At 42.5% G+C, this 17,160-nt stretch overlaps 1 protein-coding gene across 1 annotated transcript; it reads right to left on the bottom strand.

The window, feature by feature from the left end:
* Positions 1-13,500: 13,500 nt before the first annotated feature.
* LOC145940201 (uncharacterized) lies at positions 13,501-14,127 on the bottom strand. Its single transcript, XM_083045113.1, has one exon. It carries the CDS (start codon positions 14,125-14,127, stop codon positions 13,501-13,503), a length of 627 nt encoding a protein of 208 aa, XP_082901239.1.
* Between the last annotated feature and the right edge of the window lie 3,033 nt (positions 14,128-17,160).

The raw sequence follows: 17,160 nt of genomic DNA, 5'->3' as shown, positions 1-17,160 counted from the left end.
TATCGCGTGCCTTCGTGTACACTAGTGTTATATGAGAACGTAGCTAACTTCAAAAATTGATCCCATTCGCGGTTTTTATTAACATATTGTTTAAGGTATTCCCATAGTACATGGTGGGATCTTTCAATCGAACCATTCGATTGCGGTCTATAAGCTGTAGTTTTATATTGCTTAATTCTAAACTTACGTGCTATATTGCGCAACAGAGAATTAAGGAAATGTGACCCTTGGTCAGTTAACCAAGCTATAGGAGCGCCGTATATACATATGAATTCGTTAGTGAGTGCATCGGCTACGTCGGTTGCGGATGCGTGCTTCAATGGAATGGCTAGTGAATACTTAGTTAAAAGGTCCTGTATGGTAAGAATGTATGTATTTCCTAAAGAAGTTGTAGGAAGAGGTCCCATTATATCCATTGAGATTTTATCAAATGCTGTGCCTGGCGTATCTGTAAGCACCATTGGTTGTTTAGTTTTTACTCTTACTAATTTTTTCAGTTGACAATCTTTACATTTACGAATATATTCACAGACGTCTTCCTTCATCTTTGGCCAGGAGTATCGTTCTTTTAGTCGGTTATACGTTTTGGTTACTCCTTTATGGCCTCCTATCGCTGAGCTGTGGTTATCTTTTATAATTCTTTCTCTATCTGCAGGGAGTGGAATTTCGATCTTGTTTGCGCATACGAATATCTTAAGATTAGTGTCGCTTAATGTACGCTGCAGCAATGAATATATGATATTCCAGGTAATGCTATCTACATTGTCTTGACATATCGAGATTGACTGTAGGTCCAATTCTGTAACTACGTCCTTTAGTGAGCGTAGCGTTTCTTTGATAATTTCTATTTCAGTGGCGGCTGAGACTCTTTCTTTAGCGATAAGTGATATTAAGTGTCTGTTACCGTTGCAATTAACTTTTGCTCTGCCCAACGTGGCGTCTTTAATTACGGGTAGTATGTTATTATCATGCAACATTTGAGCTCCTCGTCCCAGCGGTACGCCTTGTTGCGTAGCAAATATAACAAGATTGTCTTTTCTGGTTATAAAGTTATCTGGAATAGTTATTATTTTGAATCTCGCGTTCGGTTCTCGTAATTCAAAGGGGGTTCTAGGGTTATCGAAGATTTGATTCTCTTCGTCTGAACTGGAGCTATCGTCAGTCTCGATTTCTTTGTCGGATTCATTTTCTTTGGTACTATCAACGTTATTTCTTGTTGATGAATTTACATTTGTTGGTATGGGAGAATCGACATTTGTTGGGGCTTGTGTTTTCTTATGTTGATTAGTCGAAAATAGTGATTCGTCGGAGTCGGATGTGTTTACAAGCGGGAGAATTTGTTCGATAACAGGGTTTCTAGATAACGCGTCGGCGTTAGCATTTATTTTACCTGCTTTGTATTCTACTTTATATTCGTACTCTAGTAATTTTAGACGCCATCGGACTAAACGCGATGATGGGTCCTTTACTGAGTGTAGCCATACTAAAGGCTTATGATCGGTTACTAACTGGAATTGTCGGCCATATAGGTATGGTCTGAAATAATTTACACTATATACTATTGCTAACAGTTCTTTCTCAATGGTAGAGTAGTTTATTTCTGCTTTATTCAATAGTCTCGATGTGTAGGCTATAGGAAGATCCTTCCCTATAGTGCCCTGGCTAAGTATTCCTCCAACCGCATATCCGGATGCGTCGGTAGTTACAATGAACGGTTTAGTGAAGTCTGGGTATTGCAAAATCGGTTCGTTACAAAGCGCATTGCGGAGCTGCGTGAAAGCCGACTCTTGTTCCTCTTTCCAGACGAATGATTCCTCTTTCTTTAGCAGATTCGTGAGAGGTTGTGCTATCTTGGAGAAGTTAGGTATAAACCTTCGATAGTAGCCCGCGAGTCCTAAGAATTGTTTTATGTTTTTCGCGTGTTTGGGTCTAGGGAAATCTTCGACCGCTGTTATTTTCTTGGGATCGGGTTTCACTCCGGCTTCACTTATTACATGGCCCAGGTATGTGACTTCTTTGCGGAGGAATTCGCATTTGTCGGGCTGGAGGCGCAGTCCTGCCCTTCTGAGTCGTTCCGCTAGTTTGTGGAATTTGATTTCGTGTTCTCGCAACGAACTGGAATACAATACTATATCGTCGAGATACACGAAGAGTTCGGCACCTTGAAGTCCCGACAGTACCTGGTCCATGAGCCTTTGGAAGGTCGCGGGGGCATTTTTGAGCCCGAATGGCATTCGTTTAAATTCATAATGCCCATACGGAGTGGAAAACGCGGTTTTATGTGTGTGGGATTCGTTCATCTTTATCTGGTGAAAACCCGATGCCAAGTCAAACACACTAAAGTATTTCGCGCTCCCCAGCTGATCGAGGATCTCTACTATGTTTGGTAAGGGGTAAGCGTCCCCGACTGTTTTTTCGTTCAGTGCTCGGTAATCTATTACCATTCGCCAACGCTTGTTACCTTGTGAGTCCGGTTTTTTGGGCACGATCCACAAGGGGGAGTTATATGGTGACATAGATGGTTGGATTACATCATTCTCAATGAGTTCTTGCACTTGTTTGTTAATCTCCTCCTTGTGCATCGGCGGGTATCTGTATTGTTTTGTGTGTACCGGAAGTTCGTCGGTCGTTGGGATGGTGTGTGTGGTGACGTTAGTAGAGTGTAGTTTGTCGGTAGGAAGGCGAAACAGATCATTGTAAGTGTGTATTAGGTTATGTACGTGTTTCGTTTCTTCCGTGTTTAGATGATCGAGTCGCAGTAGTGTCTTAATCTCGTCGGGACGGGATGTGTTTTGTTTACTTAGTGTTGCGACGTACTGTGTTTTCTTAGCGAAGGTCTCCTCATGCCCTAAGGTTGGGAGAGCGGCTTCGGAGGTTTTATGACTCTTGGTCGAGGGATGAGATTTGGAGAGAGTGCTTTTACGACTCTTAGAAGGGGGCGGTGAGCCCTCATGGTCTCGAGGATAGGATGTGGAGAGTTTTTCTATCTCTTGAAGACTTATTCTAGGTAAGTTGAACTTGAGATCCTTATCGCTTGTATTGACGGCTTTTATGTAGGCTATGCCGTTGCGGTTGGTGACGATGGCGTCTCCTAAGTAGATGTCATCGTTTACGTGGATCCGTGATATATACCCTACGCTAACGTTGGTATCGCTAACACGGAGCGGTAGTGTAGTTCGCGATCTTGCTGGGATCGTGAATGTTTGTTCGGCGTTGAAAGGGATTGAGGCCCCTTGCCAAATGATGCAGCGTTTGACGTAGTCTATTTTAGACGCGTCTTGTAAGAATTCGGAACCTAAGATTCCGTCTTGCGAGATTGGAAAATCGTCGGTGACGACGTGGAGTTTGATTTGGTGACCGAGGTATTTTATGCTAATAGTCCCGAGCGTTTTGATTTTATCGTTCGTGATTCCGCTAAGGAAGATCGTCGAACTTTTATCAATGTCGTTGTTGGGGAGTATTTGTCCTTGTTTAACAAGATTAGGCGCTGCACCTGTGTCTATCATAAAGCATGTCTCGGTCGATAATCCACCTGCGGCTATGGTGACCGCGGGCGCATGTGAAAAATCGTTCGGAGTTAACATTGCGATTCGCGTGTTTCCGAATCGTGTTCCGTGCTTATCGCTCTTATCGGGCGGTTCGTTTGAGAAGAGGCCCCTTGGTGAGGTGTACCCGACCTTCCCGCGGGGCTCGGTGCGTTTCCCGACTCATTTTTTTGCACGTTATTATTATATTCACGTTTTCTGCATTCTTCTATCTCGTGCCCGTTGTTTTTGCAATAGCGGCACCATTTATTGCGACGGTCGTTGTAACGAGTAGGCGCATTAGTGGTTGTGTTAGTATTATTGTAATTTTGGCGTCTATCGCCATATGTTGGGCGTTCGTCGGAGAATCTCACCGGATCGTTACGCGTATTGTTCGGATAGCGTTCCCGAAAATAATTTTCGTTGCGCGGAGGCGTATTAGCGTATCCTCGACGCGTATGTTCGTTTCGCGGTGGTTCGGGTTCGCGGCGGTCACGTGTTTTATATCGATCGCGGTCTATTTCTTCCCGTTTTGCGAGTTCTTTCGCTCTCGCGAACGCCTCAGACGGGACGGAGTATAATCGTCTATCCATCTGCAATCTGTACTGCAGAGGGAGTCCTTCGCAGAAGGATCGTGCCGTGAGTTCGTCGATTCTTAGGGCTGTCTCATTATCTATGCGTCCCATTGCGCGGCGTTCGGCGTCTAAAATCGCGGATCGTAGATCTTTGACGCGGCTGATGTAATCTAACATGTGCTCTTGGGGTTTTAAGTATACGATACTAAGTTCTCCCCTGTATTGATCGATCGTTTTCGCGGGCCCGAATGCGTTATTTAATAGGTCGATCAGTTGTGTGATGCTTTCGCAGGGCTCCCCCTCGACGGCGCTATAGGCACGCCCGCTAAGCTTATTAAGTAAGAGTTTGGTGAGGTTGCGTTCGGATGTCGGGGGAATTATTTCTTTCGCGCGTTGGCATGCCCGTGTAAATTGCCTTAACGGTATATTATAACCGTCGAAAGTAGGCACGGTTTCGGTCGCTTCGCGAAAGGAGACCTTGGGGGACTGGGGTCGTCCGGAAGGTAACTCGGAATGCCCGGCGGAGTCGTCGAGCGATAGTAGAGGTTGGCCCGAGAGTCTGATAGACGGACTGGGCTCTCGCCGCAGCCGATTCACCTCATTGCGTAATATTTCGATTTCCGCGAGGAGATCGTTTTTGAGGGAATTCATATCCTCAGGGATGGTGCCCTGGGGTTGGCTCTTTCCCGGATTCCTTTCCATATTTTCGCGGAGCGTTTCGATTTCGCGTTCTCGTTTATCTGCTCTTTTCCGTTGCTCTTCGAGGAGTGCGGCCTCCTCTCTTAGGCTGATTTCTTTGGTTTTCGCGAGAGCTTCCCTAGTTCTAATACGATTTTGAGCTTCGATAATTTCGACTTCCTTTTGCTTTAATTTTGCTTGTATATCCGCGAGCTGTGCTTCAGTTAATTCCTTTCCCGCGAATTCCTTTTCAACCGATTCTTCCTTATCTCCCTGTCTTCCGCGCGTCCCGACCATAGCTCGGAAATTTCAGTATCCCACCGCTGTCACCAGTTTTGTTACGTCCGGGGGTGCAGTTGCGGCGTAAATTTTACGAAATTTAAATCGCGACCTACGAACTCGAACTGCGGGGCGGACTACGTCGTATTTCGGAATTACTCCGGGGATACCCACGACGACAGGTATTTCCTTTATGGTCACGGTTGCGTTTTGGGAGAAAGGGAGCGTTTCGTATAGGTTCGATTACTGACGAATCAGTCCATGTATCCGCGGAATCGTTCGAGTGAATCGTTGACGGAGTGGAAAATAGTGATTACTGTATTACCATCCGAGTCGATACGGTAGGGTTCTTCACCACGGCGGTACAGAAGGTAAGCTCGTTGGCAATGATAACAAGGGTGGTCGATGTCACGTGTTTTCGACAGTCGGTAAAAATTGCAGACTGAGCAAACGACTCCGGTCGGTACGTCGCCGATAACGAGGAGATGCTTAGCGCAAGTTAACCACTCAGATTGCACGCCAGTAGGTAAACGCATACGGCAATCCGTACAGAGAGCGGCACTTGTTTCCTTATTAATAAAACCGATTATCCGTTGGCAATACGGGAGGTTATTTAGGGTTTCTTCAATAGTTTCTTCCTCGGAATCATCCTCGGGGAGGAGCAAAGTGGTGGGGATGTCCAAGTGTGACGGTATTATTGGACACATAGGAGTTGATTGTTTAAACTAATGTTAGTTAAAATAAATAATTGCCATGAGGTTGATTTGAATGTTCTAACACGTTCACGAAGTTTCTAGATATTCTGGAAAGATTTAGAATTTTCTAAAGGGTTGACTGTAGGATACCTACTGCAGTTTTATGAGGGCCATAAACTGACCCTTGATAAAAAAAAAGGTTTCGCACGATTTCTCTTTTTGGGAGATGAGAAAATTTAAGACGCGCAGAGAATATTCTGGAAACCACGTGGTAAGCTAATATTTCTAAAATTGCAAGAGAATTTATTAGTTATTATTGTTAAGTGATTCAAAAATGCGTAGACGTAGCTTCCGAAATAGATTCTTGTATTTCGCGGGTTCCCGGGCAGAAGGGAGGCTCGTGTTGTAAAGAAATATCTTGAGCACCTACCTTATTTAATTTCCAAGGAATGGACAACGACTGGATGGCGATGATCCGGGGTACCCGCGTTGTAGAGGGTGTACAGGATGCCAGACCTTTCTGCAGATACCTTGTACGGCGTGGATCGTTGTCCGGGATGTCATTCAATGGCACCTTGGAATTCTTGATTTCGATCGCGTGCAATTGCGTAGGCCACTCCCGTAATTTAACGTCCGCGTGATTATTATTATTATTATTAATGCTAAAAGGCACGGAGTCGCCGAACAATCTATCGTATTCCGCGTCGTTATGATAGTCGATTCCAATGAAATTAGAGAGACCACGTGTTGATTCAGTGCGATGTAGTCGTGCTGTTATACGCCGTAGTTGATTCTTTCTTCCTGCACGGCGTGTTTTAGGCATTATAAAATTTAAACATTCTGAACGTCGTTTCGCTTCTGCAATAACTAACGTGCGGCGGTCCTCACTGTTCGTTGTTGCTTTCGGCGAGAGATTATGAGCGGTTCGTCCTCTCTGAATAATCACTACGAGGTTCAGGAAATATTTCTATGTTATAGAATAGTAATTTGTTAGGAATGGATTATTTGACGCGTGTTTTAGGCATTGTAAAATTTAAACGTTCTGAACGTCGTTTCGCTTCTGCAATAATTAACGTGCGGCGGTCCTCACTGTTTGTTGTTGCTTTCGGCGAGAGATTATGAGCGGTTCGTCCTCTCTGAATAATCACTACGAGGTTCAGAAAATATTTCTATGTTATAGAATAATAATTTGTTAGGAATGGATTATTCGACGTGTGCAGGCGAGAGAATTCGAGATGCGTTGTAGAAATAATATAGGCTTGGAGATACACGAGGTTGGAACTAATTTAGAATGAATTTAGAATATATATATATATAACACTTTTATTCTAGTATAACACTACGAGTAATACAAAGTATCTAAGTTAAATTTTAGAGTTAGAATCTTAGAGTTAGAGTCTTAGAATTAGAATTAGAATCTTAGAGTTAGAATTTGAATTTTAGAATTCGGAGAGAGTCTTAAAGGTGACTGCTCTGCTTGACGGCGCGATTAGAACTGAGCTCCTCTGGGCTCGCTCTGAGGTCCTTCGGTTTTCGGCAGCTCGGTTGCGGCGGCCGAGAGTGGGGGAACTCTCTAGAGTAGGGAGTTGCCGTGGTAGGGAAGTTCCCAGGTGCTGCGGAGCGCCGCGCTCAGGCACTAGGCGGAGTTAGATGTCATGGCCGGCATTGGCGCGCATTTCAAACGGTGTTATAAGAACTTAGAATTATTTTGCATAGGAGTGAAAAATTTAAGTAGCCGGACGTGACAACACATGATAAGTTTAATAATAATAAAGTAATACATAATGAATTTAAAAAAAGCACTTCAGAAACTGTTCAAATATTTCAATTAATTTATTATCTTCGTAAGGAATTACTTCGAATTTCTGTATCTCGATGTATTTAACGTCTGTATCTAAATTTATATTTGCATCGCGCTTCTTTTAGATTTCTTATTAAAGCCGTGCAACGGCTCTTCTTCGCGCCGAACGTGTTTACATTTTTTCCGCGTCTCGAGCGTCTTACCGCGCGTCTCACCGTTCCTCGCGGCTTTCAAATCAACTCGGTATCACAATACTCGAATCCTTGACACGCATATATTCGCCGAAATAATCGAGTCAGATATCGATCGTTTTCGTGAGAGCATCTCTCTCTTCGCTTCTCTGTAAATCGCGAGACTAATAATTGTACGTTAGTCTTTTCTCTTGTGAGAGAGATTAAATTAGAAATAAACACTTTGTTTAACGCAACAATGTCAGTTTCTTCACCTCAGTGCATCTCATCTAACTTTCGCGGATTAATTTCACGTTCGCTTTAACATTATTTTTGGTCCTTCGAGCCCGGATATATTTCGATAACTCTGACAATACGCAACGTTAGGCAATACTCTCGCTCACGTCTCGCATTCGCAAGACATTTTCTCGCTCAGTATTGCCAGTGCTCTCCATCTCAGTGTCAAAGTGAAGTGCTATCTCTCTTAACTGCATTCGCGGTTCTCGAACACATTCGATCTGTTTAACCGTTGAAATTTCAAATTGACAAAAGTGTTCGTGAACTTCTCGAACTTTTTCCAAGATGTCAACATTCGGAGCAGTCAACGAAAAACAAAACCATCTCTTCGGTCTCATCGCTCGCGCCTTTGACAACACGAAGAAGCTAGGAGCGGAAAAAATCAACCGTTTTTCTCTTGACGCTCGACTGCAAACTCTCAAGGCAAATTGGGAGAAATTTCAAAGACACCATGACAAAACCGTCGGCAGCCTCACAGACGAAATGCGTAAGCATGCTTATTTCGCTGACGATCTTTATTCAAAATGTGAAGAAGCTTATTATAATTCCAAGTCCTGTCTAATGCAAGCTCGCGAGCCCTTCCTCGATCAAAATAAAGACGCGAATGACTCCATTCAGCATAATAAATCGAATTCTGGAGCGTGTCGCTCGCTGCCAAAAATCAGTTTGCCAAAATTCTCCGGTGATTATCATGACTGGCCGTCATTTCGCGATCTATTTCACTCAATGGTCGGATCAAACAGAGATATATCGTGCATCGAATAGCTGAATTATCTTAAAGCTCAGGCCACCGGAGAAGCAGCTCGATATATCGCCAACATACCGATAACCGCCCTTTTCGCGCGCTTGGCAAGCGCTTACCTCTCGTTACGAGAATCGTCGCATCCTCGTCACGACATATCTCGATCGTATCTTCGACTTGAAGCCGCTGACTCAAAAATCGAGTTCCGATCTCAAGCTACTATTATCAACGGTAAAGGAATCTCTTGCCGCCTTGCAGTCTCTCGGCGCGCCTACGGAATACTGAGACATTCTCTTAGTATATATCGTCACTCAGCGTCTCGACGCGCATACCTTGGAACCCTGGGAGCTCGAACACTCCAACGAGCTAGCTTCGTTCGAGGGGCTTGAACTTTTTCTCGAAGGACGCATTCGAGCATTAGAAACTGTGCAGTCTCGTACTTCGAAATCAACAACCGTTGCATCGAAATCAAACGTTAAAGGCAAATCAGTCGCTCGTACGCATGCCGCCGTAGCAAGTAACTCGAAATGCACCTTCTGCAGCGCTGCGCATTATATCGCTCTCGGAGTTCGCCTTAAAACCTCTCAGCGATCGACAGGACTTCGATAATCGCAAGGATGTGCTTTAACTGTCTCGGAGCTCATCGTCTCAGTGAACGCTGCACCTTGAAGAGATGTCGGCACTGCAAGGGCCAACATCATACGCTGCTTCACCGCGAAGTCAGTTCTTCACCCGTCGCAACTACTTCCGCGAATACTTCGACGCCATCCAGTGCATCATCGTCGGGAGCATCCACCGCGCCAATCATTCAGTCGCATCACACTGCGGTTCCATTCGAGCGTCCGCAAGTTTTGCTTGTTACCGCTTGCATGACGCTGGTTGCTGCTCATGGCGAGACTATCAAAATTCGAGCACTGCTGGACCAAGGATCGGAACTATCGCTCATTAGAGAATCTTTGGTTCAAACGCTCCGATTTCCACGCGGTCATGCCTCAATGCCCATTCTCTTTGAGCGTCGGCGCTCAAAACATCGGCTCAACTCGAGGTGTTGTTTCCCTCCGTCTTCGATCGCGCCTCAATTCATCGATCGAGATCAACGTATCAGCATTTATCCTGTCTCGAGTCACTGGTCGAATTCCAGCGCAAGCAGTGGTAACAACATCATGGAATCACACCATGGATTTACCATTAGCTGATCCAGAATTTGCAGTGCCCGGCGCAATTGACATCATCTTGGGCGCAGATGTTTACGGATATTTTCTATGCGGTGTTACGTCCGGAGCGCAGTCGCGGCGTGAAATTCGCGAGAAATAATTATCGCGGTCCACGTGCTCGGACTATCGCGCTGAACAACGTCGTATTTCGGAAAACCTTTCCGGGGATACCCACGACGAAGGGTGTTCCGCCAAGGCTACACGTAACGGTTCAATGTCTTGCGGAGTGGAGGGTGTCGCCTTAAGATTCGTACGAGGGAGTTGCAAATGTTATTCAGGAGTATGGGGATATTATCGAATATAATCCTGAAAACGTTCGAGGGAATCATCGACGGAGTGGAAAATTGTAATCACGATGTTACCATCAGTGTCGATACGAAAGGTTTCTTCGCCGTTGATGTACCGTAGGTAAGCGATCTGACAACGGTAACAGTGGAGTTGAGGGTCGCGAGTTACCGACAGTCAATGGAAATTACACGCTGAGCAAAGTATTCCGGTTGGTAAGTTACCGATTACGAGCAAATGTTTGGCAATGTTCAACCATTCGAGCAGTACCGCGTAAGCGCATATGGCAATCTACGCAAAGGGCGGGATTTGTTTCTTTATTAATAAACCCGACTGATATTTGGCAGTAAGGGGTTCTTTGTTCAACAAGCTCTTCTTCCTCTTCGGGAAGAGGCAAGATGTACGGGGCGGTGAGGTACTGAGGCCTTATTGCGCACATGGGTGAATTATTTAAATAAATGGAATTAAATAAATGAATAAAACGTTCGCGTTATTTTATTCGGAATTCTAGAATATTCATTGAGTGTGCTACGTTAGCTTAGTTTGCAAAAGAGAAATCGTCGAGACCCCTTTTTTTTATCAAGGGTCTAAGGGTCAGTTTTATGACCCTAGGCAAAAACAGAGTTTCACTTTTATGGCCCTTGGAAAACGCAGTTTTCCAAGAGTCTTTACGAATATTCTAGAGACCACGTGTAAAGTTATATTTCAAATTTCGTAGAAAATATTAATTTTAAATATGTTTAAACAATAATTATACACGCACGTATGTGTTTGAAATTATTTTGATAATTTGGCTATTTGTGACGGCAAATAGTCTTATCCTTTAGTACTAGAATCTTAGCGTTGAATTTTATATTATTTATTTCAATTGTTTATAATAGTTGAGACTTACCTTAGTTGATCTCTAGGGGACAGTGGTTCCCCGATGCTCTGGAATGGGCGCGTCGTAATGGGTGTGCAGGATGTCCGCCCTGATTTGCAAGTACCGGGTGCGACGAGGATCGTTGTCCGGGATGTCGTCTCTCGGAATACGAGGGTTCTCGATTTCGATTGGAGTCAATTGCACTGGCCACTTTCTCAGTTTAACGTCTTTATTATTAACAGCGAACGGCGCAGTTCCGTCAAATAAATTATCGTACTCTGAGTCGTTATGATAGTAGGTGCCGATGAGATTTGAATATTCACTCGATGATGCTGGATAGTAGAGTCGCGCGGTTAAACGGCGAAGTTGGTTTTTCCTGCCTGCACGGCGTGTCTTAGGCATAATGATTTATAATATAAAACATTCTGAATATTGCGTCACTTTTACAATAAGTCGACGTGCGGCGGTCCTCACTGTCGGTTATTGTTCCAGTGCGTAACTACGAGCGGTTCGTCCTCTCAAAGTAGTCACAACAGAATTCAGAAATTATAAGGAAAGTGAAATCGTGCGGCAGCGACGAGCGGTTCGTCCTCTCTAAGTCGCAGCTAGGATTTCATTAAGAAAATTATTCATATACTAGATTTTCACTACACGTGCAGATTGGAAGAACTCGTTTTAGGAATATTTTAGAAATACCAAAATCATAATATTAGAATAGTAACAATAATGGAGCAAAATATTATATTAGAAACGCGTGGAATTGGAATTTGTTTAAAATAAATGTGGAGAATTATTATAAATGAAACACACACTTTTATTCTAAATTAACACTACACGATACAAAAATTAACTAAAGTTAAAGTTTTAATGCTAGAGTTAGGACTTAAATATTAGAGTTAGAATGTTAGAATTGAATTAGATTTAGAATTAGGAGAGCGTTCAAGGTATGACTGCTCTAGTCGGAGTCGCGATGTGATCTGCCGAATTTTGGGACCGCTCTGAGGTCCTTCGTTTTCGGCGGCTCGGCGCTGCGGTCGAATTATTGTCGTTGAAATAGACAATTATTATACTACTTCTGTCTGTGCATTCCTTTTCAAGTCGACATTCTTATTTAAAAAAAAAAATAAAAAAAAATAAAAAAAAAGACTACATCTGTATACTGCGATGGCAACTGCGATATCGTATTTGTAAGTAGATGAGGTATATGTTCCTCACACATATCGTCTGAATTTTGATAAATAAGAGTAATAACATACTTAAATCTCAGATGCAGCCACATAATATACAATACACAGCTGCCTTTGAGGACGTAAAACATAACTGTAGTTTTTCCGACACCATAATGCGTAATATTAAGAGTTTAATCCAATGATTGTAATTTTTTATTTTATACTTACTTTGCGCTTATGAAGGCTCAAAAAAAGGGCCGAAACGTACGCCAATTATACATATGTTTGTAATCGTATTACACAAGAAAATACTCATCGAATAAATATCGCACCTCATTAACTGTGCTTGAGCTCTCATAGCCAGTGTAACCATTGATCCCTTGTTTAAATTTTAGTAGAGCTAATTGATAACGATAATCATCGTAATTTTATATTTATATTTATATAATTTTGATATTGTAGTTATTTAATAATATATTTAGTTATTTTATTACTTATTTGTTCGTTCTAAAGAGAGAGAGAGAGAGGGGGGGAGAGAGAGGGAGAGAGAGGGGGAGAGAGGAGGAGAGAGTGGGGGAGAGAGAGGGGGAGAGAGAGGGGGAGAGAGGGGGAGAGAGGGGGATGGAGAGGGGATGGAGAGGGGGAGAGAGAGGGGGATGGAGAGGGGGAGAGAGAGGGGGAGAGAGGGGGAGAGAGAAGGAGGGAGGGAGGGAGGGTGGGAGGGAGGGAGGAAGGGAGGGGGAGAGAGAGAGAGAGAGAGAGAGAGAGAGAGAGAGAGAGAGAGAGAGAGAGAGAGAGAGAGAGAGAGAGAGAGAGAGAGAGAGAGAGAGAGAGAGAGATAAAGCTATATTTATTGAGCGCTCTGGGATAAATCCCCTCAAGCGCACAGACTACAATAATTGACACAGTCAATAGATGTTACATACTTGATAGTTTAGAGTATTATAATAAATGTATGATGTTGTGGAAGCATATATGTAAAGTATAGAGCATAAATAGTATAGTAGAAAGTGTAGTAGATGTAATATAGTAGAGGCATATATTAAATTTGAAGTTCATAAAGATCATAGACAGAACCAAATATTTTGGGTCAGCAAGTGCATTAGTATGTTAGCATTTCGAAAGCAGACAGTTACTCATTAAAGTCTCCATTCTATCATTGAGGCATGCTAGAGAGTGTTCGCATTTTATACATTAATTGATATATAGTTATGAAGATTGATTGAGCAAATGCGCATAGAGTTCCTGTTTAAAGACAGTTAACGATTCCCCATCCCGAACAGATAAAGGCAGACCATTCCACAGCCTAATAGACGCAACTCTGAAGGAGCGTTTGAACAACTCTGTTCTACATTGCGGCTGTACTAAAGTGCCAGTGGAAGTTAGTCGCTCCGATGCAGGAGTCCTGTAAGAGAGATTCGAGTAGAGATAGTCAGGTTGTTTTTTCCGCAATATGTTAAATAGTAGGCATCCCACGAAGTAGTTCCTACGTTGACCAACTTTAAGCCAGTGTAGCCTCTCATAATACGGTGTTATACGAACATCCGCTCTCGCATTGAAGATGAATCGTATGCAAGCATTTAGAGCCCTGTAGAGTCTCTTATCATGCTCCGCCGTCATATCAGTAAAGGCAACACATCCATAATCTAGGTGCGGTTGTATCAGGGACGTAACAAGTCTAGTTCTCAGTGTTTCAGAAAATAGATGTTTGCACAGTTTTAGCTGGTAAAGAACCGAATGAACTTTATTTGTAGTCTTGGTGACCTGCTTCTCCCACGACAGCGTGTTTGTAATGATCACTCCAAGGTACTTTACCGATGTCGAGAATTTAGTCATAGACTTATCCACCTTTACTCCAGGGAGAACACTCAAGTTGATTTTGTTGATGGAGAGAGAGAGAGAGAGAGAGAGAGAGAGAGAGAGAGAGAGAGAGAGAGAATAGAACTTTATTTAGTCATCGGCTACTTATTACAATATCTATATGATTATACACTATATGTTTACATTAGTTTATTTATTTCTTCTCTAACACGTTTTTTGAAAATATTTATGTCCCTTGATTCTTTTATTTCTTTCGGTAATCTATTATACATTTGAAATCCATTGTATGTCATTGATCTTTATCCCGCATTTGTTTTACAATAATTTATTCTTATGTTATCTTTTTGTCTTGTATTATGTTCGCGCACATCCTTAGCAAATTTTATCTCATTTTGTACTGTGGCATCATTCCACATATCATTTTATGCACAAACACGCATACATTGTACAACATTCTTTCCCTAATTGTCATAAAGCCAATCGCATCCAACATTTGTCGGACTGGTGTATATCTGTTACACTTTAATATTGCTCTCATTGCACGATTTTGAGCTTTCTGCATTATATTCATACTGTTTTCACTAAAGTTTAACATTATTGTGTTACAGTATTTGAAATGTGGGGCAATTATTGATTTATAAATAGTTACTAATGTATATGACGATATACATATATTAATTTATCCTATACAAGAAATTTACTTTTTTGCAATTTTTTTTGCCATATACTCCACTTGAGTATTAAAATTTAAGTGATTATCAATTGTAATTCCTAGATATTTTAGCTCGCGTACTTCTTCAAGGGAAAGAGCCTAGGGGGATAAGCGTGTAAAAGTTACCCCCGCACGTATCAAGTTTAGATTGACACCATAGATTGGCATCTATGTGACTAAAAAATCCTGCAAATATCAACCTTAAAATTACATTTTTGTAGGAGTTATGGAGGGAGAAAGCAAAATCAAAAAAGTGGTTTTCCTCGAAAACGGCTGAACCGATTTTTATGAACAAAATATATGTTATAAACATCAATGAGACTATTTTAAGAATAAATTTAAAAGAAAATTCTTACACAAATACGGGTCAAAAAAAATTTTTGAAAAATTCAATTTATGTTATGTTTTAGAGATACACCTCTAATTTTTTTTTAAATAAACCTTGAAATGTCTACTTTAATATATATTTTTTTCAAATTTTTCATAGAGGTACTTCATGGCGAAAAATAATGAAAATCATGTATGCGGCGCGGTACTACGCTTTCACAGCACATGGCACTCTCGCTCCAGCCGCATACATGAAACTCGATTGACTGGTGTTACGTCCGGGGGTGCAGTTGCGGCGTAAATTTTACGAAATTTAAATCGCGATCTACGAACTCGAACTGCGGGGCGGACTACGTCGTATTTCGGAATTACTCCGGGGATACCCACGACGACAGGTATTTCCTTTATGGTCACGGTTGCGTTTTGGGAGAAAGGGAGCGTTTCGTATAGGTTCGATTACTGACGAATCAGTCCATGTATCCGCGGAATCGTTCGAGTGAATCGTTGACGGAGTGGAAAATAGTGATTACTGTATTACCATCCGAGTCGATACGGTAGGGTTCTTCACCACGGCGGTACAGAAGGTAAGCTCGTTGGCAATGATAACAAGGGTGGTCGATGTCACGTGTTTTCGACAGTCGGTAAAAATTGCAGACTGAGCAAACGACTCCGGTCGGTACGTCGCCGATAACGAGGAGATGCTTAGCGCAAGTTAACCACTCAGATTGCACGCCAATAGGTAAACGCATACGGCAATCCGTACAGAGAGCGGCACTTGTTTCCTTATTAATAAAACCGATTATCCGTTGGCAATACGGGAGGTTATTTAGGGTTTCTTCAATAGTTTCTTCCTCGGAATCATCCTCGGGGAGGAGCAAAGTGGTGGGGATGTCCAAGTGTGACGGTATTATTGGACACATAGGAGTTGATTGTTTAAACTAATGTTAGTTAAAATAAATAATTGCCATGAGGTCGATTTGAATGTTCTAACACGTTCACGAAGTTTCTAGATATTCTGGGAAGATTTAGAATTTTCCAAAGGGTTGGCTGTAGGATACCTACTGCAGTTTTATGAGGGCCATAAACTGACCCTTGATAAAAAAAAGGTTTCACAGGATTTCTCTTTTTGGGAGATGAGAAAATTTAAGACGCGCAGAGAATATTCTGGAAACCACGTGGTAAGCTAATATTCTAAAATTGCAAGAGAATTTATCAGTTATTATTGTTAAGTGATTCAAAAATACGTAGACGTAGTTTCCTAAATAGATTTTTGTATTTCGCGGGTTCCTGGGCAGAAGGGAGGCTCGTGTTGTAAAGAAATATCTTGAGCACCTACCTTATTTAATTTCCAAGGAATGGACAACGACTGGATGGCGATGATCCGGGGTACCCGCGTTGTAGAGGGTGTACAGGATGCCAGACCTTTCTGCAGATACCTTGTACGGCGTGGATCGTTGTCCGGGATGTCGTTCAATGGCACCTTGGAATTCTTGATTTCGATCGCGTGCAATTGCGTAGGCCACTCCCGTAATTTAACGTCCGCGTGATTATTATTATTATTATTAATGCTAAAAGGCACGGAGTCGCCGAACAATCTATCGTATTCCGCGTCGTTATGATAGTCGATTCCAATGAAATTAGAGAGACCACGTGTTGATTCAGTGCGATGTAGTCGTGCTGTTATACGCCGTAGTTGATTCTTTCTTCCTGCACGGCGTGTTTTAGGCATTATAAAATTTAAACATTCTGAACGTCGTTTCGCTTCTGCAATAACTAACGTGCGGCGGTCCTCACTGTTCGTTGTTGCTTTCGGCGAGAGATTATGAGCGGTTCGTCCTCTCTGAATAATCACTACGAGGTTCAGGAAATATTTCTATATTATAGAATAGTAATTTGTTAGGAATGGATTATTTGACGCGTGTTTTAGGCATTGTAAAATTTAAACGTTCTGAACGTCGTTTCGCTTCTGCAATAATTAACGTGCGGCGGTCCTCACTGTTTGTTGTTGC

Source organism: Prenolepis imparis, unplaced genomic scaffold, assembly GCF_030444845.1.
Source record: "Prenolepis imparis isolate NDT839.2.m4 unplaced genomic scaffold, iyPreImpa1.0 SCAF_9, whole genome shotgun sequence".
NCBI lineage: Eukaryota > Metazoa > Arthropoda > Insecta > Hymenoptera > Formicidae > Prenolepis > Prenolepis imparis.
Note: the sequence above shows the minus strand (reverse complement) of the source record. Positions and strands in the feature narration are given on the sequence as shown.

Coding starts and splice junctions, on each gene's coding strand:
- LOC145940201 (XM_083045113.1), bottom strand. CDS start 14,127: ATGACTAAATTCTCGACATCGGTAAAGTACCTTGGAGTGATCATTACA.